The sequence below is a fragment of the Canis aureus genome, chromosome X (assembly GCF_053574225.1).
Source record: "Canis aureus isolate CA01 chromosome X, VMU_Caureus_v.1.0, whole genome shotgun sequence".
Classification (NCBI taxonomy): Eukaryota; Metazoa; Chordata; class Mammalia; order Carnivora; family Canidae; genus Canis; species Canis aureus.
The window spans coordinates 69,528,198-69,552,544 of record NC_135649.1 but is presented as its reverse complement, the minus strand read 5'-3'; the positions used below and the strand labels follow the sequence as shown (position 1 = coordinate 69,552,544).

The 24,347-nt window shown below is 37.5% G+C and overlaps 1 protein-coding gene across 4 annotated transcripts in view; it reads left to right on the top strand.

Annotated features, from left to right (window-relative positions):
- KIF4A (kinesin family member 4A) overlaps positions 1-24,347 on the top strand; it is a 118,270-nt gene that overhangs the window by 47,212 nt on the left and 46,711 nt on the right. For all 4 annotated transcript variants that reach the window (XM_077888409.1, XM_077888411.1, XM_077888412.1 and 1 more), the window contains 6 exons: positions 9,083-9,215; positions 11,271-11,329; positions 11,441-11,546; positions 15,714-15,770; positions 16,778-16,963; positions 23,536-23,639. In XM_077888409.1, coding sequence (XP_077744535.1) covers positions 9,083-9,215; positions 11,271-11,329; positions 11,441-11,546; positions 15,714-15,770; positions 16,778-16,963; positions 23,536-23,639 — 645 coding nt within the window. The remainder of the gene's footprint in view (positions 1-9,082; positions 9,216-11,270; positions 11,330-11,440; positions 11,547-15,713; positions 15,771-16,777; positions 16,964-23,535; positions 23,640-24,347) is intronic.

Below are 24,347 nucleotides of genomic sequence, written 5' to 3'. Positions count from 1 at the left end.
AGATGTTCCACACTCATCTTGTATTTTCCTTATCTGTCCCAATTCTAGAACCAACCATATCTCAAAAGAGCCCTGGTATTTTTTATTTGAAAGTAGGGTATTGGGGATCCCTGGGTGGCGCAGTGGTTTAGCGCCTGCCTTTGGCCCAGGGCGCGATCCTGGAGACCCGGGATCGAATCCCACGTCAGGCTCCTGGTGCGTGGAGCCTGCTTCTCCCTCTGCCTGTGTCTCTGCCTCTCTCTCTCTCTCTGTGTGACTATCATAAATAAATAAAAATTAAAAAAAAAAAAAAGAAAGTAGGGTATTAAGCTGAGTGAAATAAGTCAATCGGAGAAGGACAAACATTATGTGGTCTCATTCATTTGGGAAATATAAATAATAGTGAAAGGGAATAGAGGGGAAGGGAGAAGAAATAGGTAGGAAATATCAGAAAGGGAGACAGAACATGGAAGACTCCTAACTCTGGGAAACGAACTAGGGGTGGTGGAAGGGGAGGAGGGTGGGGAGTGGGGGTGACTGGTTGGCGGGCACTGAGGGGGGCACTTGATGGGATGAGCACTGGGTGTTACTCTATATGTTGGCAAATTGAACACCAATAAAAAATAAATTTATTATTTTTTAAAAAATAAATAAAATAAAAAGAAAAAACATAAATATAATGAAAAAAAAAAGTAGTGTTTAGAAACCCAATCTGAGGGATGCCTGCCTGGGTGGCTCAGTGGTTGAGTGTCTGCCTTTGCCTCAGGTCTTGATCATGGGGTCTTGGGATTGAGTCCCACATTGGTCTCCCCACAGAGAACCTGTTTCTCCCTCTGCCTATGTCTCTGCCTCTCTCCATGTGTCTTTTCATGAATAAATAAATAGAATTTTTTTAAAAAAAGAAACCCAATCTGAGTGCTATATGTGCTTATTGTTACTGGGGTGTCACTGATGCCCTTTCAGTGAGTAGAGCTAGAAAATATTTGTATGTCTATTAATGCACACATATGCTCATTTATATTTTTATATCTGTCTGTACACATATTAAAAGCCATGATCTTATACTGATACCTCTGATTCCAGTCCAATACTACAGAGTTCATTTTAGCTTTCCTCCTCCCTTTATTTATAACTCCTTTTTCCAATAGTGAGAAATCAGCTCTCATTATCTGCAATCTATTTACTTACTTATTCAGTTCCATATACACATAAAGTAGTTTCAGAATTGCTAGCCCATACCCCTTTGAGAAACACTTTTATGAACTCGATTACAGCATTTATGTACAGTTCTTTTTGTCTTTAGGCTTAGAGTATCCAGGCAAGATACTGGTTCCCAGAGTTACTGTTTGTATTCCATTTTAGGATTCCCCCTATATCTTGGTTGGTTTTAATTATTTGATTATATTTTGAGTATGTGAAGGGTTTATGAAATGTTATCATGCTCTAAGAGTTAGAGTTACACAAAAAGAAATACTCAGCAGAGAAATGCAAATCAAAACCACAATGAAATATCACCATACACCCATTAGGATGGATAGTATAAAAAAAGTTAATAACATGTTGACAAGGATGTGGAAAAATTAGAACCTTTGTACACTGCTGAAAAGATTGTAAAATGGTTTAACTGCTATGGAAAACAGTATGGAGGTTCCTCAAAAAGTTAAAAATAGAAATACCACATAATCTAGCAATCCCACTGCTGGGTATATATCTAAAAGAATTGAAATCAGGGTCTTAAAGAAATATTTGCATACCCATAGTCCTAGCGCCACTGTTCTCAATAGCAAGGAAGTGGAAGCAATACAAATGTCCATCAGTGGATAAATGGATAAAGAAAATAAATAATATATATATATGAATATTAGCCTTACAAAGGAGGGAAATCTTATTACATGTTATAGCATGACTGAAACTTGAGGACATTATGCTAAGTGAAATAAGCCAGTCACAAAAAATACTGTATGATTCCACTTACATGAGATTCTTAGAGAAGTCAAACTCATAGAAACAGAAAGTAGAATAGTAGTGACCTGGGGCTGCAGGGCAAAAAGAGAGTTGTCCTTTAAGGTTAAAAGGTTTCAGTTTTATAAGATTAAAAGGTTCTGGAGATTTGTTTACCAACGATGTAAATACACTTAATGCTACTCAACTGTACACTTACCAGTTAAGAATGTTAAGTTTTATATGTCTTTTTTTTTTTGAAGATTTATTTACTTACTTTAGAGAGAGAAAGAGAACACACGTGAGTGGGGGTAGGGACAGAGGGAAGAGGAGATAATCTTAAGCAGACAACCCACTGAGCATAGAGCCCAAAGTGGGGCTCCATCTCATGACCCCGAGATCATGACCTGAGCCAAAACCAAGAGTCAGATGCTTAACCATCTGAGCCACCCAAACACCCCAGTTTTATATGCTTTTCAACCACAATTTTTTTTAAAAGGAAAACCACACAAAAAACACAGAAGGAAACATAGGCAAAGGTCTATGTCCCTATAGTTGAAGGTACAGAACAGTGTAGAAATAAAAGCAATGGCAGAAAACTGTAAAAGAATAGACTGGGGGAGAGGGGCGGGAACAGGGAGTTGTTGTTTAATGGGTATGAAGTTTCAGTTTTGTATGATGAAAAAGTTCTGGAGAGCTATTGTGTGATAATGTGAATATACTTTATTGAACTGTACACTTAAAAATGGTTAAGATGGTAAATTTTGTTCATGTTTTTACTACAATATTTTTTTAAAGCATTCAGTGAAATTCCCTCTTTATCTCTGCTACCCTATTCCCATCACACCCTTATTTCTACCACTTTTTCTCCCTCCTCCACATTCAACCAACCTCTTTAGTTTCTGGTGTAACCTTCCTGTATTTGCTTGTACAAATGAGCATATACCTATATATTTTTTATATCCTCTTATGTGAATGGTAGTATACTACAGATAGTCTTTGTGGCTTTGCTTTTCTCAGCATTTCCTGGAAATCATTTCTTATCAGTTCATAGAAATCTTCCTCATTCTTTTTTACAGCTGCATGGTACTCTTATTAGTGTACATATGCCAAATATACTAATTCAGCCTCTTTCTTATGTCTAGGCATTTAGGTTGTTTCCAGTATTTTGTAATTCCGAATATACTGCAGTGAATAACCATGTTACTTGGTTTTCATATTACTAGTGATTTATCTTCAGGGTAGATTTCTAGAAATGAGATTGCTGAGACAAAAGATAAGTGCATGTGTGATTTTGTTGGATTTGCCATATTCCCCTTCAGAAGGGTTACTGCATTTTGTATTCCCAACAGCAGTTTGTGATAGTGCCTATTTCCCCTAAGCCTCACCAATGGAATATGTTGTCATACTTTTTCCTTTTTTTGCTGATCTGATAGGTGAAACATACTATACCTCAGTATCTTGTTTTAATTTCCATTTCTTTAATTATGAGTAGATTTGGACATTTTTTTCATATGTTTTGGGGCCACTTTTATCTCTTTCTGGTGAATTATCTGTCCATACATCCCATTTTTCTATCAGATTTTTTTGTCATTTTACTTATTTATTTATTTATTTATTTATTTATTTATTTATTTATAATAAATTTATTTTTTATTAGTGTTCAATTTGCCAACATACAGAATAACACCCAGTGCTCCTCATACCAGTGAGAATGGTGAAAATTAACAAGGCAGGAAACCACAAATGTTGGAGAGGATGCGGAGAAAAAGGAACCCTCTTGCACTGTTGGTGGGAATGTGAACTGGTGCAGCCACTCTGGAAAACTGTGTGGAGGTTCCTGTATCAGATTTTTTTTATCCTTTGGCCCTTTTTGAAAAAATTGTGGTGAAATATACATAAAATAAAATTCATCATTTTAACCATTTTCAAGTATACAGTTCAGTGGCATTAAGTACTTTCACAATATTGTACAACCTTCACTACCATCTGTCATCAAAACTTTTTTCATTTTGCAAAACTGAAAGTCTATACCCATTAAACATTAACACCCCAGTACCCCCTCTCACCTCAGTCCTGACAATCACCATTCTACTTTCCTCTAATTATTTTAAGCACCTCACATGAGTGAAATCATACAATATTTGTCCTTTCACGACTGTCTTGTTTCACTTAGCATAATATCCTCAAGTTTCATCCATGTTGTAGCATGTGTCAGAATTTCCTTTCTTTTAAAGGCTGAATACTATTCCATTGTATATATATACCACATGTTGTCTATCCATTTATCTGTCAGTGGACACAGGTTGCTTCCACCTTTTGGCTGTAGTGAATAATGCTGCCATGAATACTTTAAGACCCTGCTTTCAGTTCTTTTGGGTATAGACCCAGAAGTGGAATAGCTGGATCATATAGTAATTCTATTTTTAATTTTTTAATTAGACTACCATACTGTTTTACATAGTGGCTACACCATTTTGTGTTCCTACCAGCAGTACACAAGGGTTCCAATTTTTTTTCAAATCCTTGCCAAACACTTGCTATTTTCTGCTTTAAAAAAATAATAATACCCATCCTAATTCTGGCCCTTATTCTTAATGGTTCTTTATATATTAGTGATATTAGTCCTTTGTCTATAGTGTGTGTTTCAAATATTTTCTCCTGGTTTTTCTATTTTACTTTGTTTTTGGTGTTTTTGTCATTCAAAAATGTTTAATTTTCACATAGTAAAAAAGTGTCAATTTTTGCATTGCCTTCTGATTTTAACAGCTTTATTGAGATGTAATTTACATACCATAGAACTCATTCAATTCAACGGTTTTAGTAAATTTACAGAGTTGCACAACTATCAACACAAAATCCAATTTTAGAACTTTTCTGTTACCCCAAAAAGATCCTTCATACCTACTTGCAGTTACTTGTTTCCCCACTCCCAGCACTATGGATTGCTTATGGATATTTTATACACGTGGAATCATATAGTATTTGGATTTTCTGTCTGGCTTCTTTCACTAATAATTTTTTCCTTCTGACTTCTTTTTTTTAATGAAGTATAGTTGATATACAATGTTATGTTAGTTTCAGATTTACAACATAGTGATTCAACAGTTCTATACGTTACACAGTGCTCATCATGATAAGTGGAGGCACCATCTGTCACCATACAGTTATTATAATAATGACTCTGTTCCTTATCTTGTACTTTTCATCCCCATGACACATTTATTTTGTAACTGGAAGTTTGTGCTTCTTAATTCTCTTCACCTATTTCACTCATCCTCTCATCCCTCTCCACCATGGCAACCTCCATTTGTTCTATGTATTTGTGGGTCTGTTTCTGCTTTCTGTTTGTTTTGTTTTGTTTTTTAGATTTCCACATATAAGAGAAAGCAATGGTATTTGTCTTTGTCTGACTTATTTCATTTAGCATTATGCCCTCTAGCTCCATCCATATCATTACAATTAGCAAGATTTCATTCTTTTATGACTAATATTCCATTGTATATATAGACATATGTACATCTCATTTTTTTTTAGTATAAGCTGACACACAATATTACATTAGCATCTGGTGTACCAACATAGTGATTCAACTTCTCTAAACATTATGCTATGCTCACTACTCACGTATAATATTTTGAGATTCATCCATATTATAGCATGTATAACTACCTGTACTTTTTTTTTTTTTTCTGAGTAGCGTTCCACTGTCTGGATAACCCACATTTTGTCTATCCATTCACCGGTTGATGGACTTTTGAATTGTTTCAACTTTTTGGCTATTAGGAATTTTGCTGTTATGAACATTTACTTTAAATTTTTTTGTATGGACATATGTTTTTTACTGGGTAGATATCTAGAAGTAGAATTGCTGGGTTGTATGTTTAACTTTTCAGGAAACTGCCACCATTTTCCAAAGTTGCTCTGGTGTTTACGTTCTCTTCATGCTTTTGATTTTGATTCATAATTAAAATGCCTTTCCCTACACCAAGGTTAAAGAGGAATTTGCTCATGTTTCCTTCTAGAACTGATGCTGGTTTTATTTTTTTACATTTCATATGGAGTTTTTTTCTTACGTATGTGTGAGCCTATTTTCTTTTAATATCCTTATTTTCAATAACTCTTAATCATTTTTTCTCATTATAAAAGAGATGCATTGCTTCTTATAGGGCATTTAGAAAAGTATAAAGTAATAAATCTTAAAATTGCCACAATTTTACCACCCAGAGACGATCACCCTTTGTAATTTTCCCTCCTTGGGTAACTTAATCTTGGTTTCCTGACAATATTTTAAGAATGTTGGATAAAGAAACTGAGGAAATCTGGGGTCTCTTAAGGGGTCTCTTAAAGACCTATTCTAGTTTAACCAGTTTATTTTATTTATTTAGATTGAGAGAGAGCATGGCGGGGGGGGGCGGTGGTGCAAAAGGAGAGGGAACGAGAGAATCTCCAGCAGACTTTCTGCTGAACACAGAGCCTGACAGGGGGCTTGATTTCACAACCCTGAGATCATGACCTTAGCCGAAATCAAGAGTCAGACACTTAAGTGACTAGGCCACCCAGGTGCCCCAGTTTCATCAGTTTAGAAGCTACTGACCCATCTTCCTTTCCTTTCAGTTTAGCATAGACCTGTTTTATGTAAGATAAGACTAATGGACACAAGACTAATGAAAACTATTTCAGGGATGCCTGGGTGGCTCAGCAGTTGAGCATCTGCCTTCGACCCAGGGCGTGATCCTGGAGTTCTGGGATCAAGTCCCACATCGGGCTCCCTGCATAGAGCCTGCTTCTCTCTCTGCCTGTGTCTCTGCCTCTCTTTCTCTGTGTCTCTCATGAATAAATAAATAAAATATTTAAAAAAACTATTTCAGACTTCCAACCACCAAGAATATACTGCTGGATATAATTTCAGCTGCACAAGGAATAGATGCTAAGAAACAGTTGATGAATCAAACAGTGAACTCAGCTGTTCAATGTTTCACAGAGAAATAGATGGTACTTCTTTTCTCAAAAATGTATATATTAAGAGACACTTCATAAAGGCTTTTTACAAAATATACAGTTCATATAAATGATTTTTTTTTTGCTTTTTGTCCTAGAATTATATTCTTTTCTTTTTGAATGTGTGTCATGGAAGCTTTTGTATTGATTTTCTGTGTTTATCAATTTACACATGCTTAGCTAATTTGAACTCCAAGCATTGACAATTAAATAGCCTGCAAAAGAGGAAACACTGGTTTTCCATTGTATTTTCCCCCATTTAGAGAAACGTTGGAAATTTTTAGGAGGAAAAAACTATTGAGTTAAAAGTATCATTACTTTGGGGGCTTGTCAGCTTACATAAATGATGCATGGAAGTTTTTAGCTTAATAACAATAAGAAAATATCAAGGCAACCTAAAATAACACTAAAATTGCCAAGAGTTTATAATCCACATTTTAATTGAACATTTTTTCATAAGAGTCTTAAATTCTTGGGGCGCCTGGGTGGCTCAGTCAGCTGAGCATCCAACTCTTGATTTTGGCTCAGGTCATGATCTTGGGGTGGTTAGATCAGGCCCATGTAGGCTCCACTCTCAGCACAGAGTCTGCTTGTCCCTCTCCCTGCCTCTGCCCCCGGCCTTTGTGCTCACACTCTCTCTCTCTAACATAAACAAATACAAATCTTTAAAAAAATAATTTAAAAATAATTTTTGAAAAGATTCTTAGTAAATTCTCAGTAGTATAACATTAGACCTTATGGTGTGGCCTTGCTACTAACTTTATGAATAAAGAGCATGCAAAGATTTTCCGTAAGAATTCCTGGAGGTCTTAAGCTGAGTAAGAGGGTGTCTACTCCTGAAATCCTTTCTGATCCTTTATTGAGATTGAGAACAGCTGTTCCCTGTCCTTTATTTCCTCTTTATTATAGCCTTGACAGCTATTCATTTTTCCCTTCAGTTTCCTTCAGATCCGGATCTTCATATTTCTTCCGATCTTTTCTCACCAGTCCTATTTTCCAGTTAATTTTGAACAATTAATCCCAGTGGATTACAAAAAACAAACCAAAACCATCCATCTTGTTGGTCTTTTCCATTAGTCTGGAACTGATATCAAGTAATCTGCATAAGGTCCAAAGGTTCTTATCTATATGATGTACTACAAGCTATTTCTGTCCCTGCCTTCCACTCCTATTTGATATGGACACCATTGTTGCCACCACCCACTCTAAACAATTTAAAATTGATAGACAAATGAATAAGAGGTTTCAAGCAAGGCGGGCATTTAGAAGGGAACACTTATTTATGGAAAATTGTGAAATGTGCTCTCAGTGGCCACTGGTCATTATATCAACTTTCTGACTTCTTAAATGCTATTTCCCTAAACTTCAGTAAATAGGTAGTTGACTTACACTGATGAGGTTATTTTTCAGCTCTTGGCAGTGTCACTTCTACCTCCCCCATACCTCTTCCTTTCTTGCTCCTAATCTTTGATAAGGGATTGAAAGTGGGAAAAGGAGGGAGACCATGTGTATTTTAGCCACAGTTAGCCTTCGCTTTTGTTTGTTTTTATTTATTTTTTATTTAAATTCAATTAATTAGCATGCAGTGTACCACCCAGTTACCCCATCCCTCCACCCCCTCTTCCCTCCAGCAACCCTCAGTTTGTTTCCTATGATTAAGAGTCTCTTATGGTTTGTCTCTCTCTCTGATTTCATCTTGTTTTATTTTTCCCTCCCTTCCCCTGTGATCCTCTGTTTTGTTTCTTAAATTCCACATATGAATGAGATCATATGATAATTGCCTTTCTCTGATTGACTTATTTCACTTAGCCATCATTTCTATGGCATGAATAGAAATATTTTAAACCAAGAGCCAAGGATAGAGGTTAGTTGTTACTGTTGCAACCATGGCTGGCTCTGTATTATTACCTTCCTGCAAGCCATTAATTCAAAGCATTTCAGGCATATATTTCTTATTCATTCGGTATACTACCTGAGTGGAAGGATAAATTGGAATGATCATACTACTTCCCAGACTTTTGGGGGTTAATTTTAAACCACCTTCACCTACACACACACACACACACACACACACCTAAATGTCTGTGGGATATATTTTTATCCGCCTTTAATATAGGTGTTATTAACAGATATTTCTAATATGTTATTTTCTTTGTTTTAGTGTGGAACCATCAGAAAGTCTACAGTCCCTGATGGAGAAGAATCAGTCCCTGGTAGAGGAGAATGAAAAATTAAGTCGTGGTCTGAGCGAAGCAGCTGGTCAGACAGCCCAGATGTTAGAGAGGATCATTTTGGTGAGGCTCCAAGACTAAGCTACTAGCAATCTGGATGTTTACTTGCTTTAGTCTCTGAAATATTTAACATACTTCTCATTAGGAGAGAAAAGTTACATGTAAAGAAATGGATTAATATTATCATATTTTCCATGGAGCCCCTCTAAGGTAGACACATGGGCTTATCAAACATACAGAAAAGTTAAAAGAATTGTATATATTCTATAGATCTACTACGAAGAATCCACATGAATCTTAAAGTAAATTTGTTCTAATATACCAAAGGGGATGCCTGGGTGGCTTGACGATTAAGCGTCTGCCTTCAGCTTAGGGCATGATCTCAGGGTCCGGGGATCAAGTCCTGCGTCAGACTCCCTACAGAGAGCCTGCTTCTCTCTCTGCCAATGTCTCTGCCTCTCTCTGTGTGTCTCTCATGAATAAATAAATAAAATCTTTAAAAAATAATTATAAAAATAAAATTCCAGAGAGGAAAGAACCAGGTCCTTCTGTCACATAAAGTCCTACCTAATCTTTATACTTTATACCAAGTAACTGTCCCCTCAGTAAGATTTTAGTTCTTCTCTATCTCCCTTCTCCTAATGTTGTCACGTTTCATATTCTGTCCCAACAACTGCCATGATAAGATAGAACAGCTGGGAAATTAATATTAATTCCTTTTACATATGGTTAATTTCCAAATAGTGGATCTCTATATAACTGATTACACTAGTTCTGTAGCCTACTATCTGTCTGAAAGTAACTTGGCACTGTCACTAACATTTTTCTACTAAATACAGCTCAATTTTTAATAGCACAACTATTGCCAAAAGTGAAAATGAGTTTCCACCAAAATGTAATTGAGCATCTGTAATTTATACACCTTCACACATCAGTGTGCTCTCTAGTCAAGGAAGTGTAAGCTGCTTAAAGATTCTTTAAAGGGGGCCAAATCCTATATTCATTGTCCATTGCTACTGGAAGGGGAACTGGAGGATTTTTTTTAAAGATTTTATTTATTTATTCATGAGAGACACAGAGAGAGAGAGAGAGAGGCAGAGACACAGGCAGAGGGAGAAGCAAGCTCCATGCAGGGAGCCCGGTGTGGGACTCAATCCCAGGCTCCAGGATCACACCCTGAGCTAAAGGCAGGCATTTTTAACTACTGAGCCACCCAGGCATCCCTGGAGGATTTTTCTATATAATTTTCTGCCTCCAGTGCTGCATTCTGTGCCTTTGAAGTAACTATAGAAGCTGTGTTTCACACATATGTGAGTGTGGCTAACTGTAACAGACAGTACCCGTTACTCTAGCTGCATACCCATCTGAACTTTATAAGGCTGCTATATAATGGCTACTTGAAGTTCATTGTCCTGTTAGAATGTCATAACAACCACGTTTTTGTCCTATATAAGTTGTGCTTCCCAAATCTGTTGTAACATCTTGCACGTTACAAGATACTGTGATTGAGATAAAATTGATCACCCTTCCCAAAATGTAGCTCCCTCTGCCATTTCTTCTCTGCCATATTCTTGTGCCTCATCCTTTTCTTGCTTTCTCTTACTAAAACCAGCCTACCATATCAGATAGTGTAACTTGAAAAAAAAAAAAAAAAAAAGCTCAGCTCATATTCAGTGTGAAGCCCTTTTATGTTTTCAATGCCCTTATGCTGGGGCTAGGGAACAGTATAGTGTAGGAGGCAGTAAAGTAAGTGGGTTTTGTGCAGACAGCAGGGAGTAGCATGCCAGAAAGTTTTGCTTTTTTCCCTAGTTGCAAAATTCTATATGGAATTAAGGCATCACACTCCACGCCATAGTCTGAGCTTCATGGCAAGCATAAGACCCAGCTGCTTGGATGCTATTTTAAGTAGCTCATGTTGACTAAAGGGCTAATTTCCATGACTCTGTTAAAAAAACAAAAAACATTTTCACTAAATCACCAAAGCTCACTAGATCCTCTATTACAGCAAAAGAGGCAACCTCTCTACCTAGGTTTTAATCCATAGGAGTAAGAGAGAGGGCATAATTAGGTGAGGCTGTCAGACATTCCCACTGATGATCTCCTGGGTCTCTGTTGCAGACAGAACAAGCAAATGAAAAGATGAACGCCAAGCTAGAGGAACTCAGGCAACATGCAGCGTAAGTTTTGTACCAAATATTTGTTAGTGACCTTAGTATATAATCATATATCCTCTGGTCTTTGCAGTATGATTAACCTTTGGGTTAATTAACCTTTGTTTGAATTTTTAGCCTCAAAGTGGATCTTCAAAAGTTAGTGGAAACTTTGGAAGACCAGGAATTAAAAGAAAATGTAGAGATAATTCGTAACCTGCAGCAAGTGATTACCCAGCTATCGGTAAGCCAAGTAGGGGCAGTGTGAATAGACCTATTGCTTTCCTGTTTCTCTTGATGCACATAAACATATCTAACTCTGTGCCTTTTGCCAAAACAACTAGATTGTGAGCTGCTTGAGTACAAAGATCATGGATCATTGGATGTGATCTGAATATTGAATTCGTTAAATCAAAACACTCATAGGTTACATATGCAATGGCACATTAATATTTCAGTGCTCTAATCAAACGCTGGATGCAGCAACATAGCAGTATGCAATTGCCTGGTAGCATGGACAGCAGTTGTTGACTTGCTGTCCCATCAGTATAGGCTAACTTAATAAGAGGCCTTACCATACCTTGGTTTTAAATAAGTTGGGTTCTGACAGAGGACTTAGAGCAACCAGGGAATACCATAGCTCTCTTCTGTAACCAGTAATAAATTAGTTTGAATGATCATTCTGTAAATTCCCATTTTTATTTATAGAACTACAATAGTAGTTGTCTGGGGGTGGGGGTTGGGCGGTGGGTATTTCTTGTTTTTCTTAGAAGAAAAATTCTTACAGTCCTACTACCCTAAAAACCTTTTATTTTTGGTGTTCCTTCTCGGCCCATAGACATATATATATCATTTCCAGCTCTTGGGCAGAGGCTTTAATTTTACTGGAACAGTGATTCTCCATCTCAGATCTTGCCCAGTGTTTTCTAGAGATGTCAAAAGGGTATCACGGAATGATCTGCATCTGTATTTTACTCTGAAAGAGTCAATAAAAAAGATACCATACAGTATTGTGGGAGGAAGGGTTAGGATGAGTTCCAATAAATTAAATGAGTAAACTCCAAAAAGACTAGAAAGCAGCGTTTTAGAACAAGTAGTACTGTACAAACTGTCATGAGCAGTCTGAGATGACAGTTCATTTATACAACAGACAGACTACAGCAGTTGAGAACCTGGGCTCCAGAGCCAGACAGACCCTGATTTGAAGCCAAATCTGCCCCTCACTGACTGTGTAACCTTGCTAAGTATTGTATTAATGTCAAAAGAAAATAATATAAGTGATGCCATAAGAGGTTAAAGGCATTATTCATTTGAGGCACTCAGGGAGTTCCTGAACTCCAGGTAACTCCCTGAGTCAAATTAGGGTTGGAGTTTTTGTAAGGTGAGAAGGGAGAGGGGTGTGTGTCTTGTGGTTTGGCTCAAGCAGCAGTTTTGTTGTTAATTGCTGTGAAACTTTTGGTTGGAGGCTATTCCAGTTTTCATGCCTCTCGCTTGAATGGAGAATATTGGTGCAACCCCATCCTACTAAGTGTCCAATTATTTTCAAGAGTTGTTCTTGTAAGCCTTGTAGTTTGTTCGATGGTTAAGGTTCCCAAGTGGGAGAGGTGGCAAAGAAAGGGGAAAAGAAGTAAGGAAAACTGAGAACTCTCTTTCTGTTTTGATCCTCTTACATTAGCAATATGAGCAAAGGGTGATTAACCACCTAGAAACTTCAGGGAGTCAGTACAGTAGAAACTGGGCTCTAAAAAAACGAATAGAAGTTTGTCACACAAAGGGGAAAAAATCTATATATAGAGAAGGGTATATGCCAAACAAAAAGGGATGAAAGTGGGGTATGATAAGGACTTCATTGTGGCTAAATTTTAGAGTGCATGCCAGAGAATGGCTATCACAAGGTGAAATGTCACCATCTATAATTCCACTTAAATATAGCTGAAACCTCTCATGTATGAAAACCTTGTGTGAGCTGCCTCAGAATTAAGGTAATCCAGGCTGTGGAACCAAAGCTTATGTGATCACAAAAAAGTGATCTAGGACACCATCATCACTCATGGCCCCCACACTGAACTTAGAGGATGTCACACCACCTCATTTCTGGGGCTTTGAGTCACATGGGAAAGATGAAGAAAACTCATGGATACAAGCTAATAACATAAGAGAAGGCATATCCATGGTGAGGATGTGGTGATATGATTAGTGCCTGGCATGCCTCCAAAGGAAGTTGCTTAGTGGTTGGTGGCTGACTCAGAGGAACTCTATAGAATCGCTGTATCTGCCACTAAAATTCACTTGACACGTGAAGCAAGAAGTTACTAAAGATTGCCACAAGCTGATAAAGCCCCTGGCTTCCCTCTACTGTCACAGTTAGGCAGAGTAAACCCTTTTACCTAGGGCTCCTGCTGGACTCTTGAATCAGAGCTCTCCGTGTCTATTGTTCAGAGACCCTCCCAGGCACATATTTTTTGGAAATACACAACATTGTGTCCTGTGGCTTTTATTAAAACTCATTACAGTGAAAGCAAAATGTTTCAAATGTAAGTGCTTGTCCCCTTCGTTCTAAATTAGAACTATTTTTATTTTAAGTGACAGATGAACGCCCTCTTTTCAGTTATGAAGGCAACCATTGTTCCCGAATCTTCCTCCTGGGGCTCTAAGCATGAAACTGTACCATTTCTTCCTTTAAAACACAATTCAAACAAACCTCCTTGCTGCAATCACCTGTGAGGAAATTCATGCAGTCCTTTCAGTTCCCACAAAATCAAATTTTGTTGTCGTTGTTTTTACCCTGTCTGCTATGACCAGCATGAAAGGCATTTTTCATGCCCAGTAATGGTATTGCCTATAGCCTCCAAGCACATACTTCATATGGGAGAGTATTGCTGGTTAATATAGCTCAGTGTACCCTAGCCTTGTTCTCCTGACCATCAACTTCAGAACATGTCACCAAAGCTTAAACTTTTGCATTCTAAAATTTGGGGGGGCCACAGACTGGAAGGTAAACTCACAGTAGTAACATGTCTTCCTCAAAGATTTAACCCATCTACTTTGATCTTGGCCCTCTGGAAGGTACTAGAAAAAGTCTCCAAAAGCCAGTGTTAACAGGATAGGTCTGTAAGTAGTCCATTTACTGAAACTTAAAATACGGAAGGGAAGAAAGGGTAACCATTAACCTATCATATATCAAAGTGCTCTGTGTCTCAAGAAGGATTTCATGTCTGGCCCTTGGAGAATCACTGGTATTGTAAATCATGATGAGAAAGGATGTGGGAACACTTGAGAAGGGATGTGGGAACACTAGAGCTTCCTTTGCATTTTCTCTGAGTCTCACAGATTGGGAATTTCTGGGAAGGGGAAGTACTTTACAAATAGCACCTTACTAAGGGCCTCTTTGCTCCTTGCCCTGAAGTTACTGAGGTTCAAGTCTCAACAACTATGTAATGTTTCACTGGGCTGATGCAGAGATCAACTTGCTAACCCTAAATTCTTTCCTTGCTACTGAGCCAATAGCTCTTTCACCTATGACCACTTTAATTGTGTGACTTCCTGGAAATAATCCTTTCTTCCCACGGCTTGCAGAATCACTTAAACAGAAGTGGTAATCCATATGTTGCAATGCCAAATAAAGCCTAAATTCCAGTGGAGAGAACCAAGCTTGTTCATATGATTGCCTATAAACAAGTTAGTCCTCACAAGTGGTTTTAGGGTTCCCTTTTAGATGGTTGTTAACCTTTCCCTTCAAGTAACTGCTACCTGCAATAGCTGCAGGAATAGCTGCAAGTGATTGGTTGGTTCTTGTGTATATGAGGGAGAGAAACTGCAGGATATTTGTATGACTTCATGAGCACATTTATCTGGGGTGTCTACCTGTGGAGTTTATTTCCTCATAGAGTAGGCTCTTGCTTCCTTGCCTGTAAAATAAAATACAAAATAACCTTTCATTCTATTCACTTTTCTACTGCATTGCCTTTATTTCCTATGTCTGTTTTCAGGGTGGTGTGTCCATGAGAACTGGCTAGACCTGTACATTATTAGAGGTAGACTTAGTGGTAAAAATGTAAAGAGTAGAGTCTATAAGATGGATTAAACTTTAGCCTATGAGAATGGCTAATATTTCACTCTGGCCCACTTATCCCTGACAGAGCAGGAAAGTTACAATAAATATGTCAATCGCCACATGACCCCTCCCCCCCTTTTTACAAAGACTTATAGGATCAACCTTATAACAAGGATAGACTTTTAGGAGGTGGGAAATGGAAATGTGTGGTTTTTGGTGTTTGTGTACCACAGAATGGGTCTAGCACCTAAGTAGTCTCTATATATACTTGAAAAAAATTGAATAACCAGTATAAAATCCACTAGTAATCTTCACTTCAGAGTCTTTTCCTAAACTGAAACTCATTTGTCATTGTAGGATGAAACTGTTGCTTGCATGGCTGCAGCCATTGATACTGCAGTGGAACCAGAAGCTGTAAGTAATTGGCTTTGTGTAGAGCTAGGAGCTTTAACTGTGCCATTTCCTGTAATTTATTACTCAGTTGAGAAGAGAATCCCTGATTGCTACCATCCTCCATAGAATACCTTGGAAATCCAGAAATCTTGAGTGTAAATATCAGCTTTGTAAAATCCCTAAATTGGATAGGCTCCATCTTTAATAGTATAACTGGTAATGGATGGCAGAGCATCTCAGGGATGTCATTTTTCTTCTTTGCAACCTGGCTTACTGATTCCTTGTTAGATGCTACTATTCTGTGTCAGCTGTCTAACAAGTTAGAATGAGGAAGGGAACAAATTAGGAAATTATGGCAAAGTCAAAAAAGCATCAGAGAAGACACAGAAGAAATTTTTTTTTTCTCATCATACTTTTTCTATGGATGGGATGGTTAGGGGCTAAAAGAACCAAGGAGAATATCTGGAGTGTTCAAGTTGCAAGAATAGACAAAATGTATTAGATGTTGGCTAAAGGTTATGAGTAAAGTCAAAACGAAAGGCTAGACAATGGTTTGCTTGAGATATCTTTTCCCCTCAAAACAAACGTGTATCAGTATTTTTCATATTCTGAAAGAAGAAAGATAGGAGATAAATGAGGTGCCAGAGGTCAGCTCTATGAGAATAAATGAAGCCTTGTCACCATTTCCACCATTCCTAAAGTGCCATTTACAGAACTCTTTCTCCTGTAATGACCCCTTAGAATGAGGTAAAAGTAAGAAATGTTAGATCAATAAAGGAAAGAGCAAGAAACTTAGTTTACTCTAGAAGAGTCAGTTAAAGAATATAAGAAATAGGTGCTGTAACAGCAGGGAAATAGGCTAGGATCGATTCATTTCCTATGTTTAATGCAAATGTATGAGAAGCCATTATTTTTAAAAGAGCAGAGGTACTAGCAATGGAGAAGTAGCTGTGAGACCTGATGAAGCGGGACCTAAGGAGCTCCAATTGCTTGTTTCTCTTAAATATCATTATCTTGGTCTTTTCCAGCAAGTAGAAACCAGTCCAGAGACCAGTAGGTCTTCTGATGCTTTCACTACTCAGCATGCTCTACGTCAAGCTCAGATGTCTAAGGAGCTGGTTGAGTTGAATAAAGCCCTTGCACTGAAAGAGGCACTAGCCAGAAAGATGACTCAGAACGACAGCCAACTACAGCCCATTCATTTCCAGTACCAGGTAAAATATTAACTAGAGCAGCATTTGTTCATGTCTACTATCTCTTTTTTAATGGTATAGGAAAAAAACAGGCACACTGTTTTTCATGATGATGAGACAACATAATGTGCATAGTACCCCTGGAGTTGCACTGTTGATTTCAAAAAAGTGATACATTCAGGATAAGGAGTGTATAATTTTGTTTCATTTGATCTAATACCTTACCTTATGTAATAGGTATTGAATAAATAGTTTGATAGTGTTATAATAAATGTGATCCCTACTTGGGGAGAAATTTCGTTCTGATAGCTATACTGAGAAAGATTTCTTAGTAGATGTCTTGGTTACAGTGTGAATTAGGAAGAGACTCAGAATGGATATCACTTGACATGGCAAATGACTGAACTTTTTTTTAGTCTGGGTCTCTGGGTCCGGAAATAGAGCCCTTTGTCTAGCTCCGGCTCAGCACAGAGTCTGCTGGAGATTTTCTCTCCCTCTGCCTCTCCCATGCACCCCTCCTCCCCCGTGCATACACACACACGCACACGCATGCATGTGCTCTCTCTTAGATAGATAGATAGATAGATAGATAGATAGATAGATAGATAATCTAACTTTGAAGAAATAGAGTTACCATATAATTCAGTAATTCCATTACTGGGTATTTACCCAAAGGATACAAAAACACTAATTTGAAACAATATATGTGCCTCTATGTTTATTGCAGCATTATTTATAATAGCCAAATTATGGAAGCAGCTCAAGTGTCTATCAGTGAATGAACAGATAAAGAAGATGTGGTAATATACACAATGGAATATTACTCAGACATAGAAAGGAATAAAATCTTGCCATTTGCAACAAATGGATGGATCTAGAGAATATAATGCTAAGTGAAATAAGCCAGTCAGAGAAAGACAAATACCATAGGATTTCACTCATATGTGGAATTTAAGAATCAAAACAACTAAAAAAAGAGACAAACGAAAACACAGACTCTTAAATATAAAGAACAAACTGGTAGTTGCCAGAGGGGAAGTCGATGGCGGAATGGATGAAACAGGTGAAGGAAATCAAGAGTACAAAAAAAAGAATAGTTGGGTTACTATTACATTTTAGAATAGCTCAGGATTCAATTAAAACCGCGGTAATTTTGTGCTGTAATATCTTCTGTGAGTAGCTTCCTTTACTTCCAGTTAGTCTCGAGAAATTCTGATTAAATGGTTAGGTAGTACCTCTTAAGAATATGAGGCAGTTCTAGAGATGGAGAGTGATAATGGTTACACAATGTAAACATACTTAATGTTCACTTATTATGATTAAAATGGTAACCTTTGTATAAAAAATAATAAATTAGTACACTTGTGAAAAAATTTTTAGATATTATCAATTGACTTCCCACTATGAGAAATGGGAATGTAGCTCTCTTGCACAACCACCCATGTGCACCACCTCACCTCTTATCTTTCAAAATGATAATTTTGATGAAATGAATAGTGTTTAAATTTTTGTGACTATGTAAGTAGATTTTACAGCTGAGCTACATAGTATAATACAATTCCACTTCCTTTCTTATTTGGCTTTTTGTATTCCCTAGAGTTAATAATCTCATTTTTTCATTTTCTTATTTTTCTATATACCTGTCAATAATTTATCTCCAAACTTATTCACAGACTTATAAAACTCCTCCTAATATGGTCAGACATACCAAGTAGTTTATCATTCCATTTCTTTCTTAAAGATAACCCTCCCAGAATCTTCTGTCCTGGTTGGCTTTCTGTAAGCCTGCTGCCCAGCCAGCAACCTGGACCATCATCTTGGGTCCTGGGAATCTGCTTCACTTCTCATCTCTATGTTGAAACAGAGTGTGTATCTTCCTCCTTCTTGGGATACCCCTTTGTGTTGATGGAGTACAACCCCAGTAACTTTCTGAGACAGTGGACATGAAAGAAAAATGTTTTCAAACATTGCATTCCTGAAAATGGCTGATGGTGGTGGTTGTTGTTAGACTTGTTAATTTGCCTGGGTTTAGGCACTACAATGGAAGTGATTTTTCTTTAGAAATGTGAAGGCTTTGGGACACCTGAGTGGCTCAGCGGTTGAGCACCTGCCTTTGGCTCAGGACATGATCCTGGAAACCCAGGATCGAGTCCCACATCGGGCTCCCAGCATGGAGCCTGCTTCTCCCTCTGCCTGTGTCTCTGCCCCACCCCCTTCTGTCTCTCATGAATAAATAAATAAATAATCTTTTTTAAAAAAGAAAGAAATGTGAAGGCTTTACGTCATTGTTTTCTCTTTCCAGTATTACTGTTGAGAAGTCCATTATAATGCCCAATTCTTTTAATTTCATCTGTATACCATCACCACCACTTTCAGGACTTTTCTTTGTTCCCAAGTGTGATTAAATTTCACAGTGATGTGCCTTGATCTGGGTCTTTTCTTATTTATTGTACTTGGTGGGTCCTTTCAATCTAGAAATTTGTGTTCTTAATGGGAAGGTTTTCTTATATTATTTCCTTAATGCCCCCTCTCTATTTTTTCCATTTCTCTTTTCTCGCACTCCTCTTAGTTATTGAGATGTCTTAGACTTAGTTTCTGCTTTTCTTATTTCCTCCCTCCTATTTTTTTTATCTTGCTATTCCACTCTCTGGGTGATTTCCCTCTACTTCCTGGTGAATTTTTTCTACTTGCCTATTAATTTCTAAGATGTGTTTGATCCTTTAATTTTTTATAGCCTTCTATTTTTTTTTCATGGATGCAGTGTTCATCTCTAATAGAAATTAAATTTTGTTGAGGTTTTCTTTTTCTTCCTGCCTTGCCTCTGTCTCCTCCAAATTCCTATCTTTAGTAGGTTTGTTTTGGTTTTTCTTTCATAGAAGAAACTTTCCTCAAATTTCCAGTGATCTTTGGCTCTCCTTTCATATTTAACAGTAAGGCACTAAAAGCCAATAGGAAGTTCTGTACATAGGTTTATCTTGGGCTGGTCAGTTTCCAGTAAAAAAAAAATCTTTCATTCTCCTGCCTGGAATTGTGATGGTATGCCCTATTTCTGGCAACCTAGAGAAAATAAGAGATTTGGAGGAGTCTACCCAGTCATATATAGACTTTTATTTAATCTCCTGTCAGCAGTATGGTACCTTATCCCCACCTTCTGTCGTGTCTGTTGTGAGCCCAGCCTCTCAGATTCAGCCTTTCCGTGGATGAAACTTCTCCTCTCTGTTCCTCTCTGTGGGCTTATGGTTTATATTGCCTTGTTCTTGGCCTTTGTTCTATAGGAGTCATATTTTAGCTTTTTCCACTCTACTAAGTCAGTGACTATATACTCAACTATTTTCTTCTTCTAAAGTTTGTTTATATCTTTTGGTGGCTCTCTTCATCCTTGTTAATTTATGCCCTTTTTGGCGGTCATTTTAGTGGGCTATCAGGAGGGAGCAAGTTAAATATGTAGCTCAATCTTCCATGTTAATGGCACATAAAAATGCAGCCTTTTTTTTAGGTTGAATGTATTTTGACCTTTCCAGGGTAAACAAAAGATTAACAGGCTGAGAAACTATTCCTCTCTTGTACCCTTCCCTGGAAATATGAGGATATATGTTCCCCCAGTGTACTTCTAACCCTAGGAGGAGGTGCTAAGAATGAGTTAGAGCTAGAACTGTAAGATATCTTGTCCTGTTTTCCCTTGGAATCAAATAAGCTGGTGCTCCCAAACCTTAAATTTAAGAGGGGACAAATTCTCGTTGTAAATAGTACCTATTCATCACATGTAAATCACTGTCTCTTTCTAAGAAATAAAGGTAGTTTCTGGTTCTAAATATTTTTTAATAAAAATAAATAAATAAGTAAGTAAAAATAAATAAATAAATAAATAAATGTTTTTTATCGCTGAAGAATTGCTGTAGAAAAATTTGAGGAGGTATAGGTTCTGATTAATGAAGATTGCCACAAGTTATAGTAACCCAGGACTCAACTCAGTGAGACAGTTTTGACTAAATGTGGCCTATATATTGAAAAGATACTATTATTCACCCATCCAATCACTAAATATTTTGAAGTGTGGTAATATCAAATGTTGATAAGGGTGCAGGGACACAAGTAATTTCCTAGCAAGATTGTAAATTGGAATAGCCACTTTAGAGGAAAATATAGCAGCAGTATATATTAAAATTAAAAGTGTGTACCCCCATGACTCTGTAATTCCACTTGTTCTTACCCTAGAAAAACTTTGCACATGTGCACAGAAGGCATGCACAAGAATATTTCATGTTGGCAAAAACATGAGTTAAATGAGTTAGATCTATATGCAATGATATAAATAAATCACTAAGACTGAAAAAAGCAAGTTATAGAATAATATATACATATAGTGTGATTCTACTTATCTTTAACACATTTCAGTAAGTATACACACAAATATGCACATGTGTATATATATTATTTTTGTATCTATTTATGTAAATTTGCCTAGATATTTGCCACAATATATTTATGTATTTACTAGTTATGTATATTTTTAAGGTATTTTTATATATATATATATAAAGGCTAGAATATGTAAATGTCCAGATATATAATGTGTAAATGTCTAGAAAGTGTCTGATAGATCTGGACCAGGCTGATAACAGTGGTTACTGGATAGGGGACTGGGATTTTGGAAGAGTAGGGCAGTAGAGAGAATTTGCCCTTTATAAGTATTATCTGGCTTTTTTACCTCAGTGTTTTCATGTGTTACTTCCCTAATATAATCATGTACACGTTATTGCTGGTTTAAATATGCAGGGTAACTATAAAGCAATGAGACTGATTTTCATTGGATACTAGAATGACTCAATAGATTTTGTGGAAAAGAGCTCTTGCCTGCTTAGAAAGCTCTTGATACAGCCCCATCTGACCTCCCTCTTTGTGTCATTTCAATACTGGTCTAAGGCCTGCACATAATCTTGGCTACCAACCGCTCATTCAGGCAGTTTCCTTTAATTTTTTGGTTATGAGAACAGGAAGGAATCTATTGGGTTTTCCTAATCTTGGAAACTACTAAAATTCAGTTTCTGGGGCAGCCCCGGTGGCGCAGCAGTTTAGCGCCGCCTGCAGCCTGGGGTGTGATCCTGGAGATCCAGGATCGAGTCCCACATCGGGCTCCTTGCATGGAGCCTGCTTCTCCCTCTGCCTCTCTCTCTCTCTCTCTCTCTCTCTCTCTCTCTGTGTCTCTCATGAATAAATAAATAAAATTTTAAAAATAAAATAAAATAAAATTCAGTTTCTGGAATTCATTTCCTAAATGCATGCAGTGCTACAGTTGGTATTGAATATATATTGAAAGTTCTGGATAGAAGAATGTTTGTGCAGCCCTTTACTATTTACAAAATCTCGTTTATCTTATTTGATCTTCCCAACAAGCCTGTGAGGTAAGTGGTACTGTTAATAGTTTACATAGATAGGGAAACTCTCAGGGGTCCCAAAGACCACCCCCAGCATTTGACAATTTGCCAGGATAACTCAAAGGACTCAGCATATAGTCATACAGCTATGAGTTACTACAGTGGAAGGATACAAAACAAAATTAGCAAAGGGAAAAGGCACCTGGGGCAAAGTCTGAAGGAAACCAGATGCAAGCTTCTTTTTCCAGTGGAGTAACATAATATGTATTTAATTCCTCTAGCAATAGGTTGTGACAACATGTGTGAAATGTTATCTATCAGGGAAGTTCCCTGGAGTCTAGTAGGAGTCCAAGGATTTTTTTAAGGTCTTATTTTTTTTTTTTTTTAATTTTTATTTATTTGTGATAGTCACAGAGAGAGAGAGAGAGGGAGGCAGAGACACAGGCAGAGGGAGAAGCAGGCTCCATGCACCGGGAGCCCGATGTGGGATTTGATCCCGGGTCTCCAGGATCGCGCCCTGGGCCAAAGGCAGGCGCCAAACCGCTGCGCCACCCAGGGATCCCCTTAAGGTCTTATTTTAATTCCAGTTAGTTAACATACAGTGTTGTAATTAGTTTCAGATGTAGAGTACAATTCCATACATCACCTGGTGCTCATCAGGATCACCATCACCCATTTCTTTTTTTTTTTTTTTTTAATCCATCACCCATTTCATGCATCCTCCCACCACCTCCCCTCTGGTAACCATCAGTTTGTTCTCTATGGTTAAGAGCATGTTTCTTGACATAATGAGACATAATGACATAATCTTATCAAAAGGATGGGAACCCTACCAAAACCCAAGTTCACACACCTGAGCCAAAGGCCAGTCTTACAAGCAGCTCTTTTTAAAAACAGCAATCTCAGGCCTGCTATATGAACTCTTTTCTGCATAGAAACTAAGGCTAAACAGAGATGAAATGACTTCCCTTAAGATATTTAGATATTAAGTGCTAGACTCAAGGTTCAAACCCAGGCTTTTGGATTCCAAATTTATACTTTTCCCACTACAGAACTTTTAATCTCCTTAAATCGAGTACAGATGTTTTTAGTTTGTGATTGAAGTGGTAAAATTGAATACATAGTTCCTTTAAGATGTGGAATGTTGAAGTGATTGACTTTAAGTGATTTTCTTCTTGTGCTTTTTAATGCTTTCTCTCTGACCTATAACATTTCTAGGATAACATAAAAAATCTAGAATTGGAAGTCATCAATCTGCAAAAGGAAAAAGAAGAATTGGTTTTTGAACTTCAGACAACGAAGAAGGATGTCAACCAAGCCAAGTGAGAAAACATCCAATAACTATTATTTCAAGTCCCTACTATGTGTGAGGAGTTATAGAGGAAATAAGTAAGAGAACCATTTCCTGTCCCCACAGGATTTATACCTAGTTGTGGAGAGGAGATCTAAACAAAAGAAAAGAAATTGAGATTTTAAACAAGACCTCATGATGAGTAAAAGAATGCCATAACAGGGATCCCTGGGTGGTGCAGCAGTTTGGCGCCTGCCTTTGGCCCAGGGCGCTATCCTGGAGACCTGGGATCGAATCCCACGTCGGGCTCCCGGTGCATGGAGCCTGCTTCTCCCTCTGCCTGTGTCTCTGCCTCTCTCTCTCTGTGACTATCATAAATAAATAAAAATTTAAAAAAAAAGAATGCCATAACAGCATATGATTAGTAGCTAGATAAATTTCCTAGGAAGTAATAGCTTTAAGAATTCAGAGTCAGGAGATAATAGTTTAGGCTGGCATGATCGAGAAAGGCTTTATAAGCAGTTAGATTTTGAGCTGGATTTTGAAAGATTATAAGATCTACCAGACAGCTACAGTTTCTTTGTCCCTGTACTGATGGCAGATTAGCTTGTGAATAGAGTTAATGTCCAGGCTAGTAAATGAAAAACCAATCTAGCCATCCCTTAGTCAGTTAAGAGTAAAACCAAGACTGGGTGACTCAGTCGGTTCTGTGTCCGACTGTTGATCTCAGCTCAGGTCC